At 37.0% G+C, this 24,905-nt stretch overlaps 1 protein-coding gene across 1 annotated transcript in view; it reads left to right on the forward strand.

The window, feature by feature from the left end:
- coro7 (coronin 7) overlaps positions 1–24,905 on the forward strand; it is a 162,227-nt gene that overhangs the window by 2,116 nt on the left and 135,206 nt on the right. The window contains exons 2-7 of the mRNA XM_082180715.1: positions 5,288–5,384; positions 5,558–5,638; positions 5,831–5,901; positions 8,052–8,235; positions 10,142–10,218; positions 21,548–21,598. Coding sequence (XP_082036841.1) covers positions 5,288–5,384; positions 5,558–5,638; positions 5,831–5,901; positions 8,052–8,235; positions 10,142–10,218; positions 21,548–21,598 — 561 coding nt within the window. The remainder of the gene's footprint in view (positions 1–5,287; positions 5,385–5,557; positions 5,639–5,830; positions 5,902–8,051; positions 8,236–10,141; positions 10,219–21,547; positions 21,599–24,905) is intronic.

Consider the following 24,905-nt stretch of genomic DNA (forward strand, 5'->3'; position numbering starts at 1 on the left):
TTATCAGTCATATGATATAGCACTGTGATTTTCACCCAGTTTTGACATCAAGTGGCGACTCAGCACAGTGTTTAAACTCATTATCTATGAAAAATCCTTCAAATCAAACAATATAAATGTATTGAAACTACCATATTAGGTGTATTTTGATCTCATTGAGGCGTTGAGCATGGGAGCATGTTTTCCCAAAGTTTGGGTCAGCATGTGTATATTGCAGATACAGTGTTTCATTGTTGTCATTGGTGTTCACCTCTACCTGATAGTGTTTAGGTCACATGACAGGAGGTCACACACTGTTAAAGATTGACAGATGAGTTTGTGTTTTGAGGACGTTTAGCTCAGCGCCCGGATGTAAAGCGCTGACCGATGCTGCTGTAAGTGGAAGATGAGATCAGAAAGAAATGAATACTTGTGTTCAGCAAGGTTGCATTAAATGGATAAAAAATGACATTACAGACATTTATTATGTTACAAAAGATTTATGTTACAGAAGGATCCTAAAACAAAATGTATCCCGGTTCCCACAATAACGTGAAGCAGCACAACTGTTTCAGAAATAATCAGAAATGTTTCTTGAGCATCAAATCATCATATTAGAATCATTTCTGAAGGATCATGTGACACTGAAGACTGGAGAAATTCAGCTTTGATCACAGGAATAAATTACATTAAATAAATGCAGCCTTGATGAGCAGAAGTGATTATTAAAAACATTTACCAACCCCAAACTTTAGGCTCAGGTTCCTCCTTCAATGCGAGCCTGGTGTTATTTGACCAGTTTTATCGTCCAGCATGCGGGTGATAATTGTCTGTGTGTATGGCCAGAACTGAAGGGTTTGGTTTTGTATGTCAGGTTTAGAGTTTCATATGCAGATTCTCAGTTCTTTTTAAGGCCTTATTGCATATTTTTATTTCTAATGCACTGGCTTGTCACCTCATCATGCCTGTGTTTCCCTGTAATCCTGTTCAGATGGTACAGCACGAGAGCATGCGTGTGTCTCATAGGCCTGATGTCTCAGGTTTTCTCCGAGACAGTTGTCCCCCTGAGTGTCTTCTCTCTGGTCCAGGCTTGCTCACTCTCTGCGTGTTGTTTCTTGTTGACATTCTGGAAGTGTTTGAAACCATACAGCTGCCCTTCCTTTGCATGGGCTCTTCTGCATTTCCTCAAGTGCATCTGCTGTTTCACGTGTGTGTGTGTGTGTGTGTGCGAGCGTGTGTGCGTGCGTGTGGGTGCTGTTGGCTGGAGAAAGTGCAGCGTTTCTATCCATTTCCTCTTTCCTGTTTGTGATGATGTCAGATGCATCAGCTGGTTTGATTCAGTTGCATTCAGTGTCGTCTTTTGTCAACATCTCAAGGCTTTTGCTGTGTGTTCCAGTGTTATTTTAGTATTATGTATACTATTATAGTATTTGTTACTATTTTATATTAAATTATATATAAAAAATATATATAATAATAAAAAAATATATATATATTGTAATTTAAGTCAAATTTTTCTATTCAGTGTTTATTTTATTTCTGATAAATAAATCAGAGATTCAGTGATTCTTTTTCTTTTCTTTTTTTTGGTTAACAATAACAACACTGGTGTGCTCTTTCTTTAGCACAGCTGTTTCGCTTCCTCCCTTTTGAAGTCATTTCATTTTGACTGTCGAGAGAAACATTGTGGCTTTTAAGTTTTGCTGCCATGACCTCATCGCAACCACGGCTTTGTAACCCAATCCGACAGCCAGTGAACCACATTAAAATGTCCACAAGCACAGAGGTGAACGCGTGTCCAACAGGTCGCAGGCGGGCCGTCCTATTGTGCACGTGTGTTACTGTTGCAGAACAGAACTCAGTACTCAAGGAGGCAATAACGTTTCCTTCAAATGTCTGTTGTTGTTCTGGCTAGCTATAAACATGGCAACAAGTTCAAGTTCACTTTATTTGTATAGCACATTTACAACATCCACTAGGCTGACCAAAGTGCTTTACAGAACAACCAGATTAAAATATAGTAAGACCTGCATAACAACACATAAAACACAAATAGCACAAATAGCACAAAAACACAAATAGCAAAGCTAAGCGAAGCCTTAAAACCAGGGTGGCAAAACAGTATCAGAATCAAATATAAAATAGTAGAACCAACCATTAGAGAAGAGATCAATATACTAAAGAAAACAGGTTTTTAACAGAGACTTGAAGACAGACAAGGGTATAGGGTCGTTCTAATCTCTAGAGCAGGGTGTCCCAGAGTCGTGGCCCTGCCACCGCAAATGCACGCTTCTGGAAGGAGTGTAGGGATGGACAAGTTCAGAGAGATAGGCAGGAGCGAAGTTATGTAGAGATTTAAAAACAAAGAGTAGAATTTTAAAATCTATTCTCTGTCGAACTGGCAGCCAGTGTAGAGGTTTGAGAATCGGAGAGATGTGGTCATATTTGCAACACTTATGTAGAAGTCTGGCCGCAGCATTTTTGACTAACTGAAGCCGAGCAAGTTGAAAACTTAATATACCACAATATAAGGAATTACAGTAATCTAGCCGAGACGATATAAATGCATGAACAGCCATTTCCAGAGTTTTCGGGGTGAGAAAGCCTTTGGTTTTAGACAGTAGACGAAACTGGAAATGATTACAGATGAGATCTGTTTGTCAAATTTTAGTTCCGCACTCCTGGGGATTTAAAAGCCGACAGACTCTAACTCTGGACTTATACACTGAGAGTTTTCATTTGACCTCAGTCTTGTCTTCATTTAGGAAGAGGGAATTTTGGGCTAGCCATGCTTTAACCTCCTCTAAGCAGAAGAGATTTCATCGCTGCACGGTTGTTTCTCTTGATTGGAATATAAATTTGAGTGTCGTCCGCGTAAAAATGAAAGGATACGCCATGACCCCTTAGAATTGCGCCCAGAGGACGCATGTGAAGAGAAAACAGAGAAGGAGCCAAACTAGAGCCCTGTGGAAGACCACAGGTCAGAGGTGACGTAGAGCTGGAGAAACTACCCATCTTTACTCTAAACTTTCTGTCAGACAGGTATGACTGAAACCATTTCAGGACAAAAGCTTTTAGACCCACCCAAGACTCTAGTCTAGATAGAAGAGTAGGGTGGTCAATGGTGTCAAAAGATCTAAGAGAACAAGAACCACAGTATCTCCGGAATCAGTGGAGAGATCAATATCATTTAACACTCTGAGGATGGCGGACTCAGTGCTGTGAGCAGACCTAAAACCAGATTGAAAAACCTCATAGATACAATTATTTGACACAAAGTGTTGGAGTTGATCCAGCACAATTTTCGTCCAAAAGCTTAGAAATGAAAGGTAAGACAGAGATAGGCCGAAATTTTTTTTTAAAACAGAAGGATCTGGTGAAGGCTTCTTGAGCAGAGGAGTGACCGTAGCCATTTTAAGATGGGCAGGAACAGAGCACGTTTTGAGACACTTGTTGATAAGAGAGCCCATCCGAATCACTGGATTAGTATTATCTAGGCACCTCGTGTGATTTAGAACACCCCCCCCCCACACACACACACACACACACACACACACACACACACACACACACACACACACACATACACATCTGAATTTCGTGTGGCGCATTCGCACGGGATAAGCGAAGGCTGTGATTTTTCTCTAATTTACTGACTCATCTCCCGGATATGGTTTCAATAGGATATTGCTTGGAAATGTCTTGTCGTTATTATAGGTCTAGCTTTATGATATATCATAAACAGAAGAATGTTCCTTACCGCATGCTGCTATGTCATCCATCTCCATCTAATCATTCTTTTTGTTTTTGCTCCTCTGATGGTTTTCAGCTTTCTCTTTGTGCAAATTGTATAGTTGTATAGCGTGAGCAGAAATGTTCTGCTCTTGTGTATCGGAGAGCAGAAAATCTGAGAACACAATATCAGTGACATTGATCTACGTAAGATCAAGATTCAACATGTGGCCCTGAATATGAGTAGAGTTTTTGATCCACTGCAATAGATTAAAAGCATCTGTTAAAATAAGGAACTCCTGCGACAAAGAATTTGAGAGCCAGGAAACATGAATATTAAAATCACCCACCCGTGATCATAGTTTGTGGCAATATAGCCGATAAGCTCAGTAATTTGCTGTATAAAACCCAACAGTTTAACTCTGAAGCACAGGTATGGTTTAGTTCTGAGGACACAAACAGTTGTGACACTATTAAGGGTCGCCACTTGAAGTCAAATCTGAAGGAAAAAAGAACCCTAGATCTTCAGAACTTTCTCCGATAGCTTGAAAAACTTTTTTTGTTTGGCGAACCCTTTTGACCTAAAATATTCTCTTTGTAGATTTTTAGTGACCATTTCAATCATTTAAAAACACATTTGCATGTCATGGTTTTCTGATGTTGGTCACATGATTTGCAGGTGAACATAAAATGTATAATATTTTTCAGTAAGTGTTTATATATAAACACATAGTTAAGTTTGTTGTTATTAGAAAAAAAATGTATTGTTTTAAAATTATTTTAATATTACATTTTTATGGTTTTAATTTTAGTATTCATTTTAAAGTTAATTATTTTAATTTTACATTATGACTTTCATTTTTAGTAAGTTTCTATTTTAAATTACTTATTTCATATGATTGTATATAAAATTATTTATTTTAATTTTACATTGCTTTAATTTTTAGTGTTATATACTCATTTATTTAAAAAATATTATTTAAATGTATTATTTTTATTATTTTTATTTTAATTACAGTTTTATTATTTTCATTTTTGTAAGTTTTTATTTTAAAATTAGTTATTTATTTAAATTAGTTACTATTATTACTCTAAATTACTTTCATGTCTATTAGTGTTATACTTCTATTATTTCTATTTTAACAATTGTTTTTTCACATTTTTATGATTTTATTTTTACTAAGTTTTGATTTTAAAATTAATTATTTAAATTTTACATTATTATTTAAATTTTAGTTTTATATTGTAATTTTTTTATTAAAAAAATTACTTTATTTGACATTTTTATGATTTACATTTTGTTTTGTTTTTAAATGACTTATTTTATATGTTCACAGTTGTATTATTCAGTGTTATTTTCATAACAGGGGTTTGCACACTTTGAGAAGTTTGAGAAAGCCTGTCCTGTGGCTTCAAAACCCTTTCTGAAAGGAGCGTGCCAGATGCTTTAGTAGTGTTGGTGTAGTGTCTCATGTTTGTATTAGTACATCTAAATGAAGGCATGTTGATGATTTCTCATCAACAACACTGATTTAACTCTGATTTAACAACATCCATTCCCTGTCTTTCTGTTCAGGGCTGGATTGCAAACGTACGAGGAGGTTCCTTCTCTTCTCAGGGCAACCACATCAAATCCAGCTGCAGTCTCGTGGCCTTCAACACGGATCAGGCTGGTACGAACCCTTGATTCTGTCTGTCTGAACCTGTCTGCACCTCTGATAACGTTTGCACACTAAACAAATGCAAAAGCTGACGGCAGATCAGATTAAACAGCAGGAGAACCAGTCCGTCTTGAGTTTGGTAAACAGTGTTTTTGAAGGTAATCTTGTGTATTCTGTCTCTGGAGGAGGAGGAATGGTCGGCCTGTCTTCTGTGAATGCCGGATCTGACGGGAAGTGGACCGTGACCCAGATTTCATGCCATGCTGGTAAGACGCAGTACTATAGGTTCAACTAACATGCTCATGCTTGGCTCATTTAACTTCATTTGGAGGAAAAACGGATGTCTGTGAGGATGCCTGGAGTTAATAAAAGCGCTGTGTGAGATGCAATGTCACGGTTTACTAAAAATAAACCTATATGACTTTGTCCTAATTCTCTCTCCGATCTTTCTGTCCCAGACCTGGTGACCGACCTGGACTTCTCCCCGTTTGATGAGTACCTGCTGGCAACCTGCTCGGCGGATGAGACCGTAAGCCATGCTGAAGCAGTGATGCTTTTGTGTTTATTCTGAGCAAAAACAGTGACATTTAAAGTGACCAACCACGTTTAGGGGCATCTGCTGATCTGTTGAGCTGTTTTGCCTGTTCATCTTAAAAACAGAACAGCAAACACGCACACAATCACGTTACTCTGGAGGTATTGTTATATCATCTTCTATAAATAGGATTTTTAGCAGCTGTAACGCCACACAGATGTTGAGGAGGTTGGCAGACGCCGCTGTCACTCGGGTCGGGTTTTCCTAAGCTCAGCAGAATGAAGAGACAAACACAGATGAGGCTCTTGATGAATCTGTCTGCTGATGCCTTCATATTTCTGCACAGCTGGCCTCCACCTGACATCTGCTCCAGTGTATATATCTGAGTCAGTGGAGTTTAGTGTTTAGTAGTCTCAGCACAGCACGCTCCGCTGAAGCACGCTCCGTTAGGGATATTTCCCATGGTATCCATACCTTCTGCCAGAATACCATGGATACTTTTGCTTCAGTTAAACTGTTGTAAATTGGTATTAAACACTTTTGATTATTAGAAAATAAATTGACTGAAAAATTCTCAACGCTTTTTGTAACTTGTCTGTCTGCCTTTTGTCTACCTTTTGTCTGTCGGTTTGTCTTTTGTTTGTCTTTTGTCTGTCTGTCCATCTTTTGTCTGTCTGTCTGTCTTTTGTCTGTCCGTCTGTCTTTTGTCTGTCCGTCCGTCTTTTGTCTGTCCGTCCGTCCGTCCGTCTTTTGTCTGTCTGTCCGTCTGTCTTTTGTCTGTCCGTCCGTCCGTCTTTTGTCTGTCCGTCTGTCTTTTGTCTGTCCGTCCGTCCGTCCGTCTTTTGTCTGTCTGTCTTTTGTCTGTCCATCCGTCTTTTGTCTGTCCGTCCGTCTTTTGTCTGTCTGTCTTTTGTCTGTCCGTCTTTTGTCTGTCCGTTTTGTCTTTTGTCTGTCTGTCCGTCTTTTGTCTGTCTGTCTGTCTTTTGTCTGTCCGTTTTTTGTCTGTCTGTCCGTCCATCTTTTGTCTGTATGTCTGTCTTTTGTCTGTCTGTCTGTCTGTCTGTCTTTTGTCTGTCTGTCTGTCTTTTGTCTGTCTGTCTTTTGTCTGTCTGTCCATCCATCTTTTGTCTGTCTGTCTTTTGTCTGTCCGTTCGTCTTTTGTCTGTCTGTCTGTCTGTCTGTCTGTCTTTTGTCTGACCGTCTTTTGTCTGTCTGTCTTTTGTCTGACCGTCTTTTGTCTGTCTGTCCATCCATCTTTTGTCTGTATGTCTGTCTTTTGTCTGTCCGTCCGTCTTTTGTCTTTTGTTTTTCTGTTTTTCTGTCTTTTGTCTGTCTGTTTTTCTGTTTTTCTGTCTTTCTGTCTTTTGTCTGTCTTTTGTCTGTCTTTTGTCTGTCTTTTGTCTGTCTGTCTGTCTGTCTTTTGTCTGTCTGTCTCTTTTGTCTGTCTGTCTCTTTTGTCTGTCCGTTCGTCTTTTGTCTGTCTGTCTTTTGTCTGTCTGTCTGTCTTTTGTCTGTCTGTCCGTCTTTTGTCTGTCTGTCCGTCTTTTGTCTGACCATCCATCTTTTGTCTGTATGTCTGTCTTTTGTCTGTCCGTCCGTCTTTTGTCTGTCTGTCTGTCTGTCTGTCTTTTGTCTGTCTGTCTGTCTGTCTTTTGTCTGTCTGTCTGTCTTTTGTCTGTTTGTCTGTCTTTTGTCTGTCTGTTTGTTTGTCTGACTGTTTGTCTGTCTTTTGTCTGTCTGTTTTTCTGTCTTTTGTCTGTCTTTTGTCTGTCTTTTGTCTGTCTTTTGTCTGTCTGTCTTTTGTCTGTTTTTCTGTCTTTTGTCTGTTTTTCTGTCTTTTGTCTGTCTGTCTGTCTTTTGTCTGTCTGTTTGTCTGTCTTTTGTCTGTCTGTTTGTCTGTCTTTTGTCTGTCAGTCCGTCTTTTGTCTGTTTGTTTGTCTGTCTGTCTTTTGTCTTTTTTATTAGTACACACTGACAAATTTTGCACCATTAGACCATGACATTTTTTTAAGACCATGAATAGTGATTGATGTTGTGTTGTGTTTAGGGTTTTTAAAAAGACTGTATACAAATTTAGCTCATGCATTTAGGAATTACCACTATATAGCGTTTAATAATACCTTTCTCTTTCTCTTTTCTTTCAGGTGAAGCTGTGGCGTGTGTGTGATCCAGATCAGGATCAGCCCAGTAATGCTGAGGTCACTCTGAGCCCCGGAGATGGGCGACTGGAGGTCGTTCTCTTCCACCCCGTGGCCTCGGGTCTGCTCGCTGTGGCGTCTACGAGGGCTGTTCAGGTGTGGGACGTCACACGAGACTCCGCCTTGACAGGTAAACTCGCAGCTTTCGCATTCCTACGTACAACCATCACTGCTGTTAAACACCTGATTTAGTCTTGTCTTTAATTACTTTGTGTACACTTAAGCCCTATTCAGACTGTAATTGTTTGTCATTTCAATATGCTATATGCTTTTTGGGGAGCTAGATTTATTTATTTATAAATATATATTTTTTTACATTTTTTTTTTTTTTACATTTTTTTTTTTACATTTTTTTTTTTTTTTTTTTACATTTTCAATTTATGTATGTTTATATTTTTTACATTTATTTATTTAAAATTTATTTATTTTTAACAAATTATTTTTGTTTAATAAATAAATAAATAAATTTGATTTATTTGTTTATTTATTTATTGTTTATATTTAATTAAGTAATGTTTTAATCAACTAATTATTTTATAAATTCATTTATTTATAAAATGATGTATGTATTTTTTTTGTTTCTTTTTTTTGTTTCATTTCATTTATTTCACTTAATTAATTTTTTTATTTTTTTAAATGCAACATGATAGCGTACCAAGTTAATTCACACCCAAACTGATTTACCAAAACAAAATGTACAAGGCCCAAAAATCTGTTTATTTAAATCAAATATATTAGAACTAATACAATATTGATGCACAATATTGAAAAAAGCTCTCAGAAATGTCCAATCAGGTCAACCGTTAAAATGATCTCGTCCAATGGCAGAACCTCTTCCCTCGTCTGAATTCATGACTTTCAGTCACAGCCTGAATAATGCAGTTCATGAAGGTTTTGTCTGCAGCTTTTTTTGTCTCTGCTGTGTTTCTTTTTTGTTTGTTTTGTCTCTGTGTGTATTTCAATGTTTGGTTTGATCTGCTGAGCCTCTGGTGGTTGTTACAGTCCTCTGGGGTCTGACGTGGAGCGTCTGAGGTAAATGCCCCTCAGAGCTTTGGGCCGCGTGTCCCCGGAGCCCCATGATGGCTGCTGGTGCTTCCCAACCTCACATCTCACACCGCTGTCTGCCTTCATGTGTATTCATGTGTTAGCTGTGTTTCATTCACTCCCTCTGTCGTTTTACACCAGACTCTGTCACTTACAGCACAACAAATCCAGCGCCACGGAATCAGATCTCTGAGAACATGAGAAGCGTTTTAGTGTTAACTATATTAACCCTGGAATTTATTTCCTAATATTTGGCCCTGTTCACAACTGGTATTAAGAGGCATTCGACCAGTTTCCATTAAAATTTTAGTTTCAAGTTTAATATTTCTCTTTAGTTATTTCAGTTTTAGTCATTTTAACTTGAACTCTTAGTACTTCAATTTCATTTTTAGATATTTGCCAGGGCAACATTCTTATTTAATTTTCTAATTTTGATGTTAGAAAATTTCAAAATTCAATTTCAATTTTCAAAGTTTGATGTCTAATTTCACATATTCAGATCTCTGAGATCTACATTGGCATAATACATAAGCTTTTCCCAGCGCATCGGTTTGTGCCGCCACATTTCCTTAACGTGTGTGTGTGTGTCTGCTCTGTGTGTGTGTGTGTGTGTGTGTGTATGCTGTGTGTGTGTACGTCTGTCTGTGTGTGTCTGTGTGTGCATCTGTGTGTGTGTGTGTGCGTGCGCGTCTGTCTGTCTGTGTGTGTGTCTGTGTGTGCATCTGTGTGTGTGTGTGTGTGTGTGTGTGCGTGCGCGTCTGTCTGTCTGTCTGTATGTGCGTCTGTGAGTGTGCGTCTGTGAGTGTGCGTCTGTGTGTGTGTGTGTTGTGCTCAAATTCCCAGCACTATCATGCTTTTCTCTATTCCTCACTGTCAGACGTGTTTCTTTTTTTGAGAGATTGTAAACTTACCTCGAATGTCTGTCTTGTGGATATGGTTGTGGATATGGTGTGTGTTATGACGCGTGTGTGTGTTTGTGTGTGTGTGTGCAGTTCTGGAGCAGCATGCGGATCAGCTGCAGGGTCTGGCCTGGAAAGAAGACGGATCACTGCTGGCTTCATCCTGCAAGGTAATGGATGACCAACACGTGTCTCGTAGACAGCAGGAGAAATCAGTGCTGAACGCAGATAATAAAATAATAATAAACTGGAACTGTGCAGAGTCAGGGCCGGTTCACACAGAACACGCTTTTGTGAGATAAAGGTCAGTAGAACGAAAGACAGCTCAAGTTCCAGAGATGTGCTTTTTAAAAGTGGCGCCGCTGGCAAAACCAGCAATGCAGGTTTGAGAGGTGGCGCCCCGCCAAATCTCGCGAGAATCACGACTTGCTTTACGGGACGACGTCACATACATCAACAACATATGAAGCAGCCTCTATGGAAGACACTAGCACGCATTTCAGACGTGAATCATGGCAGAGTTGACGAAGAAAGCGTTCGAAAGAGACGGCTCTGCGTGAGTGGTATTTACGACAGTAATGTTAAATACAAGTACTCCACAGCGACTCTAGGGGGCGCTGTTTGACAAAAACGGAAATTTTATAGTGTGCCTTTAATTCTGCCTCTTTTTTCTTTTGGCCAAATAGACTGATTAAATGCAATCAAACAGAATATGTAAAGCTTACAAACTATAGTTAAAATCAGTGTTAAATCTTGTGTTTAAAAAAAAAAAAAAAATTTATTAAATTTTTTATATATTTTTATTTATATTTTCAGTTTTTTTTTGTTAGTTTTAAAAAAAATGTTTCTTAATATTTCTTATTTCCATTTAGATTTTCTATTTTCTATTTCAGCTTTCATAAATTTAATACTTCAACTTATTTTTTTTTCAGTTATTCTTTATTTCTTTATTTCTATTTTAGTTTTAGTTTTTTCTTTAATAATTTTTTCTTTGTGTATTTTATTTTATTTCAGCTTTATTACAAAACAAAACAGTTTCATTACTTTTAATTCAGCTATATATATATATATATATATATATATATATATATATATATATATATATATATATATATACACTGTATATATCATTAGAGCTGTTCTGTTGCTCATCACCTTTTTTGGGTCTTGTGTTTATAATGTTGATAATATGATGAAAAAAGGCACATTTACTTACACACATTATGTTTCTTTGAGTTTTCTGAAAAGTGCATTAGCCAACCATAGACAATAGCACATTCTCACCAATAGATGTCGCCAAAGTGTGTGTATTTCCCCATCATGCCCCTCTTCACTGTGGATCATTATTGCACAGATGGGCTTTATTAGCAGAGCACATCATTATCACGTCCTCAGGCGTGAAACTCATAAACCTGGTGTCATCGAGGTCTGTCGAGGTCTCGGTCTGACAGGATAAGAATCAGTAAATCTGATTTGAGGAAGCTTATTATATCCGGCCTCAAAATCAGCCTTTTTGTCTTCTGCCTAAGGTTAATTACGCATCAGCACTTGCTCATGATGGAGAACAAACACTTAATATAGCCAAATGTGTCAGTATGGTCCACCTATTGTGACTTATTTGAAACATTAAACCACCAAGTCTTTTCTTCACTGCAGATGTGTTTCTATTTCTGGACACAAAAGGTTTGTGTTTGGCAGGAACAGTGTTTTGATTGAGTTCATGGAAAGAGTTTTGTTCAGTCAAGTGGATGAAGATGTACTGGACTCAGTTTAGTGTTTCAAATTTAAATGTGATGGTTTGCGGTTTAATATTTTCTCTCAAACCTTCCTATTTCACATATGTATATATATGTATATGAATGTATGTATATATGTGTATATATACACTTTCAGTCAAAAGTTTTTTTTAATGTTTTTAAAAGAAGTCTCTTCTGCTCACCAAGGCTGCATTTATTTGATACAAAAAACAGTAATATTGTGAAATGTTATTACAATTTAAAACAGCTGTTTTCTATGTGAATATATTTTAAAATGTAATTTATTCCTGTGATCAAAGCTGAATTTCTCCTGTCTTCAGTGTCACATGATCCTTCAGAATCATTCTGATGATTTGATGATCAAGAAACATTTCTCATTATGATCAATGTTGAAAACAGTTATTTACATTTTTATTTCAGGATTCTTTGGTGTACAGAAAGTTCAAAAGAACAGCATTTATCCGAAATAGAAAGATTTTGTAACATTAAACACTACCGTTCAAAAGTTTGGGGTCAGTAAGAATTTTTACTTTATTTTTGGGGGGAATTAAATTGATCAACAGTTACAGTAAAGACATTTGTAATGTTACATAAGATTATATTTAAAATAAATGCTGTTCTTTTGAACTTTCTATTCATCAAAGAATCCTGAAAAAAAATGTACACAACTGTTTTCAACATTGATAATAATAATGAATGCTTTTTGAGCATCAAATCATCATATTATAATGATTCCTGAAGGATCATGTGACACTGAAGACTGGAGTAATGATGCTGAAAATTCAGCTTTGATCACAGGAATAAATTACATTTTAAAATAAATTCACATAGAAAACAGTTTAACAATGTTTAACAATATAACTGTTTTTTGTGGTATTTTTAATCAAATAAATGCAGCCTTGGTGAGCAGAAGAGACTTCTTTTAAAAACATTTAAAAATCGTACTGATTCAAAACTTTTGACTAGTAGTGTGTATATATATAGGTTTCTTTTTTTTAACCTCAAAATACGTTTTTTTTGGAAAGCGAATGCCCTAATGTCTTCCGGTGGAAGCTGAGAGCTCAGAGCACAGCTGAATTAGGCGGCTTCTACATCTAGACTCTGTGGTGTTTGAAGTATTGAGTTCAGTCTCACCTGGCCCCCGGGAGCCCGGCGCCAGACCCCTAGACCCCCAGAGCGCCTGACAGAGCGCACCCCAGAGGAGAGACACTGAGCTGGGCACAGAGAGGCGCACTCAGCCGCCCCTGCAGGAGGAAATGGGGAGCAATCCATAAAGAAATAATAACAGGCTGCAGAGCTTTTCCATCAGCCCGTTTAATGCTCTCAGAGCTGCAGAGCCAAAGATGCTGGAGTTTATGGCTGGATGAGGAATTTTAGGATTAGTTTATGAGGAAAAATGAGGTCGTTTGAGTTTGAACTGAATGCTTTGTGCTGCTTCTAGACGGTAGTCACTCCTGTTTTAACTTATTGACATCTTTTATATTGTGAAAAATAGTGGTTGACATATATATTTATATTTATACTATTTATATTTGTTTCTTTTAACATTTTTACATTAATGCATTGTTATTTTTTGTGTGTAATCTGTTATTATTGTTTAATGTTAATTAACAATTCTTATATTATTTGTTTATTTATTTTAACATTTTTATATTAATTAATTGTATATTAATTTATATCATATTTATTTTTTATAATATTTAATTTTATATTTAACATTTTTATAAGATTTTTTTCCTTATTTTATATTTATTAATTTTAACATTTTTTTATATTATTTAAAATTATATATTTAATGTTTTTTTATTAGTTTATTATTATTATTTTTATAATAATTTATTGTTTTATATGAACTTAATCATTTTGTATTTTATTTTTATTCATTTTAACATTTTTATATTAATACATATTTGTTTGTTAAATTAATTTATTACTTTTATATGAAGTTATAATTTGTTTTGTTTTAACTTATTAGTTTACGTTATTATATTTATTCATTTGTGTATGAATTAATTTTAGTATTTTTATTTGTTAATTCTGTCTTAATTTATTATTTTATAGTTATTTATTATTGTATATTAATTTATAGTTATTTCATTTATATTAATGTATTATTATTTTTATAATATTTTTATATTAATTTATCACATTTTATTTTAATTTATTTTTCATATTTATTACATTTTTATATTGTTTATTTTAATTTATATGTAAACAGATAAAGTATATTTATAATTCTAAGCTTTATTCCATCCTGAAACCATTAAGAATAACACCTCATCATGACAGTGGACCAGAATGCATCCTAAAATTTCAGAGGAGAGTCAGAGAGGAAAATCCAAACGGGACAAAGCTATAAATGTGACACGAGATCACAGAGTGAACTCTGAGTCGTCGAGTCGAGCCGTAATTTAAGCTAATATGCTCTCCATCTCCCCAGATCCACCGTATTAAAGCAAATAAGCACTGCCAACATGTGCGTTCAATTCCAGCCGTTTTCCCCCATTAGGTGAACGGGAGGAGAGCGCTGCTCCTGACAGGCCTGGTTTGGAGGCATGGACCCGCATATTTTATGACACGCAAATGCCTGCCATATGAACGCCGAGGCTTTGTTCCACAGCGACAGTGGAAGTTTATGATTAAAAACGCCATCAAAGCATTAAAGCAGGTGTTGATTTATGAGCTTGTGTCTGCGTGTATGTGACTGTGCTTTTGAGTTTTGTGTTCGTTCTACAGACCAGGGCTATTTTAGCTAACTAAAACCATAAAAAACATTACTTGAAAAATGACAAAAAGCCTTGAACTTATTTTGCCAACTAGTTTTCATGTAGTTTAACTTGAAACATTTATTAAAAAAAGATATATAAAAAAAAAATATATATATATATATATATATATATATATATATATATATATATATAAAAAATCTAACAGCAACAAAAACATGACACAATTACTAAAACGAAAATGAAAACAAAAAATAAGAATATGAATAAAAACTGTAAAATATCTCAGTGATAAAATAACGCTGACATGAAGAGATGTGTTATTACTATTCTAAGTAGTCAGACTTAAGATGTAATATCTTTCATTTTTAACTGATAAAGTCTATATGTAATACTAAGGTATTTTCCACCCTGTTATTAAACAGAACTGAATCGACATTAACCTGACTCAAAGTGAATCCCGACACTCGTTTTCTGTAGAGAATTGAACTCATTCCAGAATTGATGAACTTTATAGTTATTGAACAGAACTGAATCAACATTGAACTGACTTCAGCTGAACAATGACATGTTGTATTTTAAGTTGCTTTGAAACAATCTTTATATAAATAATGCTCACTTCACTCATGACAGCATACAAATCTAGATTGTTTGTGTTTCTTTTTAAGTAATTACCACCTTTAGTTGTTAATATTCTAAAATTCAATCAAACTGTTAGAATATTATCTTTCTGATGCATCAAAATAATTGACAATAATTCTATTACTATAACAAAGAGGCCTGTGGGAAGTTTACTTGAGCACATTCAATGTCAATCTGAGCTCAAACTTGATCAAACAAACACACACACAAACACACACACACACACACACACACACACACACACACACACACCTGTGTTTGCGTGTGTGCTGTGTTTTTCTTTTACCGCAGCATGTGCGATGGGCATCAGGGGTCGGTCGGGTCAGTCTGTGTGTAGTCTGTTAAGTTTGTGTAGGCGAGTAATAAAAGCCTCGCTGTTAAATCACGAGCCTGGATTTAAAGCCGTGCAGATTCTGATGTGCGATCAGGTTCTTCTGTGTGTTTACACTGACGGTAATCTCAGCGGCTGATCTGGGGTCAGGAGTGTCAGATGCGTACGGTCTGTGGGTGGGCTTCCCACGACGGCCCCCGTTTTCAGCGTCAAACTATAAACAGCAAATACAATAGCATGACTACACAGTGCATGACATGAAAGATAGTTTCAGTAACACACTGGATGCTCTTGAAGGGATAAAGTAGTAGTTGCTGGTTTTGAAACGATGTACGATGTCGGCTGTGTTCAGAATGAAACACTAGTACATTATGATATACAGTAGTCAACATTTGAAGTGGATCATTCATCATAATTGTCCTAAGACAAGAACGGGTATTGTTCAAAATGCATGTATAACTTTGATGAAAGGTTTTGATCCACTTCAAATGTTGATGACTGTATTTTGAAATCGCATTGGTAAAAGTCGACATTATGCAATGACACATTTCAAACACGACAGCTCAAGTATGCTACTATAGTATAACACATTGTTGTCATATGGCCTCATTACTAGCATGTTTAATTAAGTAAATACGGTTTTTTTACATTTATGTTTTTGCAATTGCAATTTTGTGTTTAGACATGAAAACTTTTATTAATCAGATCAACTGATGAATGACAAATTAAGATGTTAAAGTCCCCCTGTTGTCAATAATTTTATCCCTTAAAACTCATCTTTGTTCACCAAAATTACATATTTAAACGATTCCTTGAAAAAAAAAAAAAGTTCTTCATGCCTTAAAATATCTTGAATGTAACTCTACAGCCTCGCCTCATTTAATATACGCGATTCTATGAATATGCAAATAAGCCCCGCCTCCACTCACTCACTCCAGCTCAGAGATCCACTGGTTGACGATCACACGTTGATCTGATTGGTTACAAGGTAGTTTGTGACGTCAGAAACACCAGCGATTTCAAACCGTGTTTTTGAGACTCAGCAATAATAATACTCAGCAATGGTGTTATTGGACTTATGAATTGACACATGGTTTGTCTTAAAGCATATTAAAAACATCACATAGACATATAAACAACAATAAAAACTTGATTTTCACCACAGGGGGACTTTAATTTTTCGGGTGATAAGAACAAGAACAGCAGAAACTTTTGTTTTTGTTTGGTTACTTTTTGTTTATCTGTTATTTTGGTGGAATGTCAAGTTGAGCGCATTGCATTGTGGGATATAGTATTCGTCACAGTTTGCTCTGTTGTACGCTGCACTTCTTGTAAACTATCGTAGTATCTTAGAATATATCCTGAAAGATCTTAGTATTCCACACATGTACTATTTATGAAGTATGCATACTAAAAGTGATATGGTAGTATGCTGTTCCAAACACAGTCATTTTCACATTGCAAAACTTTTAAATCCATTATTACTCATTTTGTATGCGAAGCAATTAGCCAATCACAACACAGGTCATTTACATGTAGAAGGAACAGTAGCGAAAACGGCTGATAGAAAGTGGAATAATGATCATCAATCTAACATTATAAGACGGGTACAGTAGTTTGTAAACCCTCTCTTTTGTGATGGTTCTGCTCTTTTATTTGAGGTTATTCAGCAGTAAAGACACCATGTCACTGTGAAATAGTGTGGCTCTGTGTGAGCGGTTACTGTTTGTGTTTGTGCTGTTGTCTTGATTTGTGGTCTTGGTTTTGGTGACTTGTGTCTAGTGTGTTTGTCTGGAGAAGAGGTGGCAGTGGAAGGCTGCGTTATGGGTAAAAAGCATTATTCCTTGTTTCCCAATGTCTTTAGGGAGGGTTTGAGAGCATCGGTCTCACAGGACTGAAACCACACAGTGACATATGAAGGCAGGATTTAAAGGCACATTCCAGCTGTCTTAGCTATGACATTTTAATTGTAATATATATATATTTTTTTTTATGTATATATCATAGAAGTACTAAAATATTCATATAAATGGTTCAGTCTGACTAGAAGTAGACTATTTTACACAACATTTGTCTGTTCTGTGAATTTTTATGGTTATTAGAGCATCCTGTTTGTTAGCTCAGTCATTGACTTAAGTGCAAAAACTCCTATTATGCTATTTCAAAGGTTCCTATGACCCAGTCTGTTGTGATTGGTCTACTGACAGTCTGTTGTGATCAGGCGGGTAATCCATCGACCGGAAGTTGAAGCCGGCCGCGTGCCGCCATCTTGTAGCTGAACTTCACTTGCGTTAGCATTCCATTGACTCCCATTCATTTTGGCGTCACTTTGACAGCGAATAACTTTACATCTGAGGCGTTTAAAGACTCCATTTGTCCATTATTTATTTCTAAAGAAACACGACAATGTATAAAAGGCTCCATTACCTTGTATCTTACGTTATGGCCCCGTAGAAGCAGTTTTTGTAAAAATAGGCTAACGATTGCGTCATAACCACGCGACTCTCTGTCGCACAGTAGAGAGATTACCGTACAGACAGGAGGAGAAGCTCGCGGGCAATCGGGGGGACGTACTGGCGTTACATTTTAAAATAAATACTATACAAAATAATTAATCAGAGTACTTACTCCTGCTCACTCACGCCAAAGAACTCTTTGCTCAAGCTCGCCGTCTCTGCAAGATTAACGTCGGCAGTTTGCACGCACAGCTACTAGAAGATTTACATCTGTCAGACAGGTTGCTCACGTCATCAAGCTTAGTTTGAGTCGGTTTGAGTCTGCGCGTCAGGAACGGAAGTGCTAAAAAATCGCTAAAAATGGGCTTCACTTGTCTCAATTGAGTTCCAATGAGATGGCTCTGTCCACTTCTTATACTGTCTATGGTTGTGATTGGTCTACTCTGCTCTGATTGGTCAGATGACCCAGTCTGTTGTGATTGGTCTGCTCTGCTCTGATTGGTTAGACGACTCAATCTGGGCTGCGTTCAGCCCCGGCAAAACGTTGCACAACGTTTTTTAAACAGAAACGGTGATGCGTTGAACACACTGTTCTGATGACGCAAGAGTTGCAACTATGGCAGCTGAGAAGGCTCATTCTTTGTGTTCTTTGTGAAGAATTTTCTGAGCCTGATGAAGTCGGTATAAATATGTGTTTAATACTACAAAATATGCTCGATGTTACAGTTACTGCACTTGCCGCCCAGAACAAAAGAGAACATCCCAATCGAGTGAAGGGATTGCTGAAACTGAAATGGAAGCACACATCTTACCTAATTCAGACTAAAATACATCTATTTAGCCTCACATACTGACTTTATTTGTAGGTCATACTGTTTTAATACCCTGTATTTTCTTTCTCATTTTTAGGAAAAGCACTTAATTACCATTGTTTATTTCTATACCAAATGTCATACACTTGCAATGAAGCTAAAAATATAAACAACTACATCATTATGTTGATATCCTATATTTTTACAATAAAACTTACGACAAACATGTCTTCTAATATCCTCAGTTGTTGCGTATACCGAGCTGCATCGAACACATTTGTAAATTACTTTCCTTGAACCCATTGTTGCAAGTTCACTTTAATACCCCGTGTTTTATATACATGTTGCTGCTGATTGGACTGCAGTTCTGACACACCCACCAAACAAGAGAAAACGTATCTCAAACCCCGTTGCACACCGGTGCACGCCGTTTCCAGGAAACATGACGTTCAACCCGGAAACCGTAGCAAAACGTTGCGCACCGTTTTGAACTTGAACATGCCCCTGTTGTGATTGGTTTACTCTGCTCTGATTGGTTAGATGACCTAGTCTGTTGTGATTGGTCTACTCTGCTCTGATTGGTTAGATGACCCAGTCTGTTGTTATTGGTCTACTCTGCTCTGATTGGTCACATGGTTCAGTCTGTTATGATTGGTCTACTCTGCTCTGATTGGTCAGATGACCCAGTCTGTTGTGATTGGTCTGCTCTGCTCTGATTGGGTTAGATGACCCAGTCTGTTGTGATTGGTCTACTCTGCTCTGATTGGTCAGATGACCCAGTCTGTTGTGATTGGTCTACTCTGCTCTGATTGGTCAGATGACCCAGTCTCTTGTGATTGGTCTGCTCTGCTCTGATTGGTCAGATGACCCAGTCTGTTGTGATTGGTCTACTCTGCTCTGATTGGTTAGATGACCCAGTCTGTTGTGATTGGTCTACCGCTTGCAGCGTGTGTCGGAAACCAAACACCCATTACCATATCTGAATTTCAGCTCTGGATCTTCCTCAGCAATTAATAAACAGAGATACGAACAGTAACGATGGTGTCGGTTTTTCCGTAAAAATGTAAGCATGAGTCCTCATCTGGAAGTTTAGCAAAGTGTATTTGCTTTGGCAGTGTAGAAAACAGTGTCTTCTTGATATATGGACAACACAAACCAAACTCTTCCAGTCTCAGCTACAACTACAGTGTTTGAGGGTCAAAGTAGACATTGTTCACGGGCAGTCAATGAAGACCATCGGCTGGCATTATGGAAAAATCTGTTACAAACCTACATAGCTTTGTGCAGGAAGTAAGACTGAATTACTAACAACTCATTTCAGGCAGTTCAGATTTAGTTCTTTCTTTTGGGAGACAATAACTCCATTTATCTGCACTTTGATCTTTGAATCTTTTCAGTCCATTTGCATTCACAAACAGCTCTATTACTCACTACATGAAGGGGGCACTTTAACATGTGAAGTGCTACTTGTTTGATATTGCGATAATTACGATTCTGTCTTAATAGACAGCTGCCTATGTAGACAGTGTAGTAGTAGGTCAAACTGGTTTTGAAACCCTTTGTGTCCTGGTAGTAGATGATTATGCTCTGTTTTTATGGTGTGTGAGGACTCTTGAGAGTGTGTGTCAGTCTCTGGTCTTCATTAAGGATTTGTTGTGTTGAGTGAAAGACGTAGTGCCGGTCACAGCTTGTTCCTATTAGCGCTCATTTCCCCTCACTGATCAGATTCTCTCTCCTGATTGGCTGTGTTTGAGTGTAATGGGGTCGTCTGATGGTCACCGATTGACTGAACTGATTTTGACGTTGAGTTCAGTCTACACCAGGATTTACGCTGCCAGTTATGTTGACAGACTCATAACAAATACCACATGAAGCACATGAAGTACTTAGTCACTACACTGAAACACAAGCCTAAAGAATCACATTAGAATCAAGAAAGTGTTATATTAAATTTTGTGCATTTTATCACAGTGTACCTCAAATTACCTCAACTGTGGGAAAATATGGCATAGTGTTGATGCATAGAGTGTGCATGATATAATTTAGATTAATAATAATAATAATAATAATAATAATAATATATATATATATATATATATACTGTATATATATACATATACATATATGCGTGTGTATGTATAATTATATTAAAATATTTTTAAGCAATTTTGAGTTTACAAATGACTTAAAATATTAGAAAACAGAAAGTAGTAACTTTTTTTAATTAATATTCTTCAATGCAGCCTTATGTTTTTTTTTTATTATTGATAAAGATGTTATTTATTTTTGCTGATGTTTTGAATGTATGCTTTTGTAATATACAGTTATTTTAACCTGGGTTATGTTGATGGACTAACAAATATCACATGAAGCCATTTCTACCATATAATAATTGAGGCCCATCGAAATAAAAGCATAAAGAATAATTTTACAATCACGAAAGTGTTAAATTAAGATTTTTTAACTTTTTAATAGTGATTGTGGGAAAATGTGGCATGTTGTTGATCTCTTGGCAAAATACATGAATTATTTTATAAAATATTGTAAAAAAAAAAGTATATTGTTAATGAATAAATACATTTTACTCAAAATTGACTAAAATATTAGAAAACAGAAAATATTTTTTGCCCCTAACATTTCACCTTAATGTTGCCTCAACATCCATATTATTTCTTAAAAAAATCTATTTCTTTATTCTGATATTTAAGTTTGAGATGCTGAACTCCTGCTATTGTGATATAGTTATATTTTAACCTCTGTTTTTTTTCCCCTTAGGACAAAAAGCTGCGACTCTTTGACCCGCGGGCCCAGCCATCTGCCGTTCAGGTTTGATTTTATTCTCATATTATCTGCTATATTGCCATTTACAGGTATCTACATAAACACTACTCAGGGATCTGTTTATTTTTTCCCACAACTATTTCCGTATTTAGAGCGGACTCAAAACTAAAAAACTAAAATATATATATACTGTATAAATATCGAATGGAGAAATGTTCATGATTTTTCCATGATATTTTAGGAGAATGTGAATATGTGTGTTGACTATTAAGTTTGGGTTTGGTATGAATTATTTTTTTCAAAGAAGTCTCTTATTCTCACCAAGGCTGCATTTATTGGTTTAACCCCTTTTTTTGCTCAAAGCTGAATCATTACAGTCATCAGTGTCACATGATCTTTCAGATCTAAAATGATGATTTGATGCTTAAAAAAATATTTCTTATTATTATCAATTTTTCTGGAAAAAAAAAACAAAGCAAAAAAACGGTTTACCGACCCTGACCTTTTGAATAATAGTGTAAATGTGTGTGTATATGTCCCTTTTCACCCCTCAGGTGTCATATTCTACCTTTAGCCAATCATATCAGGCTGTTACTTCAGTGGCTTATTCTGATTGGCCCGATTGGTTCATTCACTCTTTCTCATGGGCTGGTGAAGCCATGGGACCCCATTCATTGAACCCTGGGAAACAATACACAATCATGCCCCGTGTGAACATGAGCATGATTGTGTTTTTGACTTTCTGAACCTGTCAGGATCCTGTTTGATAGCTAATCAATCCCACCGATTACACTAGGAACGAGGAAGTTCAGGTCAAATCAGACCAAACATTCCCACAGTCCTCGTCAGGGCAGAGTGGTGACCTGACTGGAGGTTTCTCTTTGTGTTTGTGGTGTCTTTTGAAGATAAATAAAGCTCAGATGTATCAGATGGGGTGAGGTGGATTAGATATTACCAACACTGCTCTCTGAGCAAACACCCATTAGCTCTGACACTTTACTGAAAAGACCAGTGTCTGAGAAAAGCATTAGATCAGATGTGTGAAGCCTGTCGTGACCTCACACACACACACACACACACACACACACACACACACACACACACACACACACACACACACACACACACACACACACACACACACACACACTAATGTTAGATCTGATTTTCTGATGTTTGTCCAGTTCAAAGCATTTCCTCTACATCTGCTTCTTTCATGTGGTCTGACTGCAAGTGGACAGCTCTGTTGTTTAAACATCTTTAAAGAACTGTTGCAAATCTATTGATTTCAAATAATCGCTTGTGTGAATTTTTACTGTATGAATTTTTACTTTTACTGTTATATTGATGCGCAAACAAACTGTGATCGGTTTGATAGCATATTGTATTTATGCACTGACACATTTCAGTACATTCACGTTGTTTCCACACATTCAGGATAATATTTTGATTTGTCAAGTGTTTAGTAATTCTGAATCCGTGGATGTAGTAGGTATAAGCAGTCAGGTCAAGGCGGTTTGGTGGTCCATGTGTTCGATATCGCAACGTGTCTAAAATGTAAACAAGCTCTTTGCTGTTGCGCTGTACTCATACATATGTGCCTTGTTCATAGATTTCTGAATTATATGGACTCCTTGTATCATGTGGTTATTTGGAGTCCTTTTTTGGAAAGACACCTAAATTTACCTTGAAAAAAGCTTGCAGAAATTACAGTTTTGTGAGAATCACCCTTCAATCTGATGGTTTACTTGGCTGGATATAGCAATGATGACTAAATGAACGTGTTGAACAAGACAAATGCTTAATTTCACGGTTAGGGTGTAATTAATCACGATTAATCGTACAGAAAGGATGCAATTAATCACAATTACAAATTGGTATCTATTGACAGCCCTAATTTATATAGCTATAGTAACATGTGTTACAAGGGCACTGTGAAATAAAGTGTTACCCACTTGCCTCAAATCAAAAAGTATGTACATTCTCACTTTGTTGATTTTACTTAGTTTAGTGCATTTTACTTGAAAATGTGCAAAACCGAAAAAAAAAAAAAATTCTGTGTTTCCTGTTTTTTTTGCAAGTGAATTCCTCTTGTTAAAAACAAGACACAAATATAGCTGCAAGCAGCGATGACGGGCCCAAGCCCTGGTGCCACCGCCACCTCTGTGGCTTTAGGGCAACTGTGCACAACGGGTAATATGAATTTAAACCCAGTATATGTAAAATAACCATATCAAAGATGTCTAAATACGCTACGTAACCGATGATAAACCCATGCTAGTTTTACTCTGGTGGATTCTGGGTAAAAACAAAAACTCAACTCTCATCGAGTTCCTGACAGACCAGCTTGTTTTCCGACCACATCCAGCTGGCAGCGCAGGAGTCGTGCGTGTGTGTGTGTGCGTGTGCGTGTGCATGCGCCCACCACCCCATTAACATCACATTCACTCTATAGCGTCTTTAATGAGCCGTCACGGGCCAACCCTAACAAAAGCCAGCCTTACAGGCCTTACAACCGACCCACAGCAGAGAGTGCAAAGCTTTGTTTACTCACAAAACCCTAAAACGGCCTAGCCACACTCCTTTGCTGACAGAACTCAAGACGCCCGTCCCGGCAGCTCCAGGGCGAGCTGATGCCCAGGCCACAGTGTAAACAGAGGCGCTTGAGACGTGTCTGAAAGCTGTCGTGTTGTTTATAGACTCAAACTCATGCGAAAAGCATCCGTTTGTCATCGCAGAGCCCGAGCCGCCACACACACACACACACACATACACCCATAAAACAATGCTTTCATGCGCTGGGTGATGAAAGCCGTCGACCGCACAGTACGGCCACTTTTCTTCGACAGATTGTCTGATATAGACAGGTGGGGTAAAAATAGAGGCTAATTGTAGTTGTGTGTACGTGGTATTTACGGGAAGAAGTGAAAGTGTGTAATTTGCGCGTTCGGACGGCACGAGTATGATCTGTAATCTGCGCTCGAGCACACGGCTGTATTTAGGGAGCTGGCACCACTGTGTGTGTGTGTGTCTGAACTGTGGGTTTGAGAGACGCTCGCTTTGAGATTTTCTTGATTTTTTTATATGATAAATGCATATTTAAGGGCCTGAGTCGCACCAAACCGCTCAAAGCTCAGACTGGGTTTTGTTTTTAGACTTTGGCTGGTGGTTTGGTGCATCTTAGACCTCCCCATCACCATGATGTGTAAGTACAGTAACTATACATTTTTGATTGTTTTATGTTCCAGATTTAATACAAGATAATATAATAAGATAATATAATATACAAGATACGAGCCATATCAACAGCATTTCTCGTTTTATGTTTATGCAAATAATGATTTTGAGTTAA

Source organism: Leuciscus leuciscus (genome assembly GCF_965113295.1).
Source record: "Leuciscus leuciscus genome assembly, chromosome: 1".
NCBI lineage: Eukaryota > Metazoa > Chordata > Actinopteri > Cypriniformes > Leuciscidae > Leuciscus > Leuciscus leuciscus.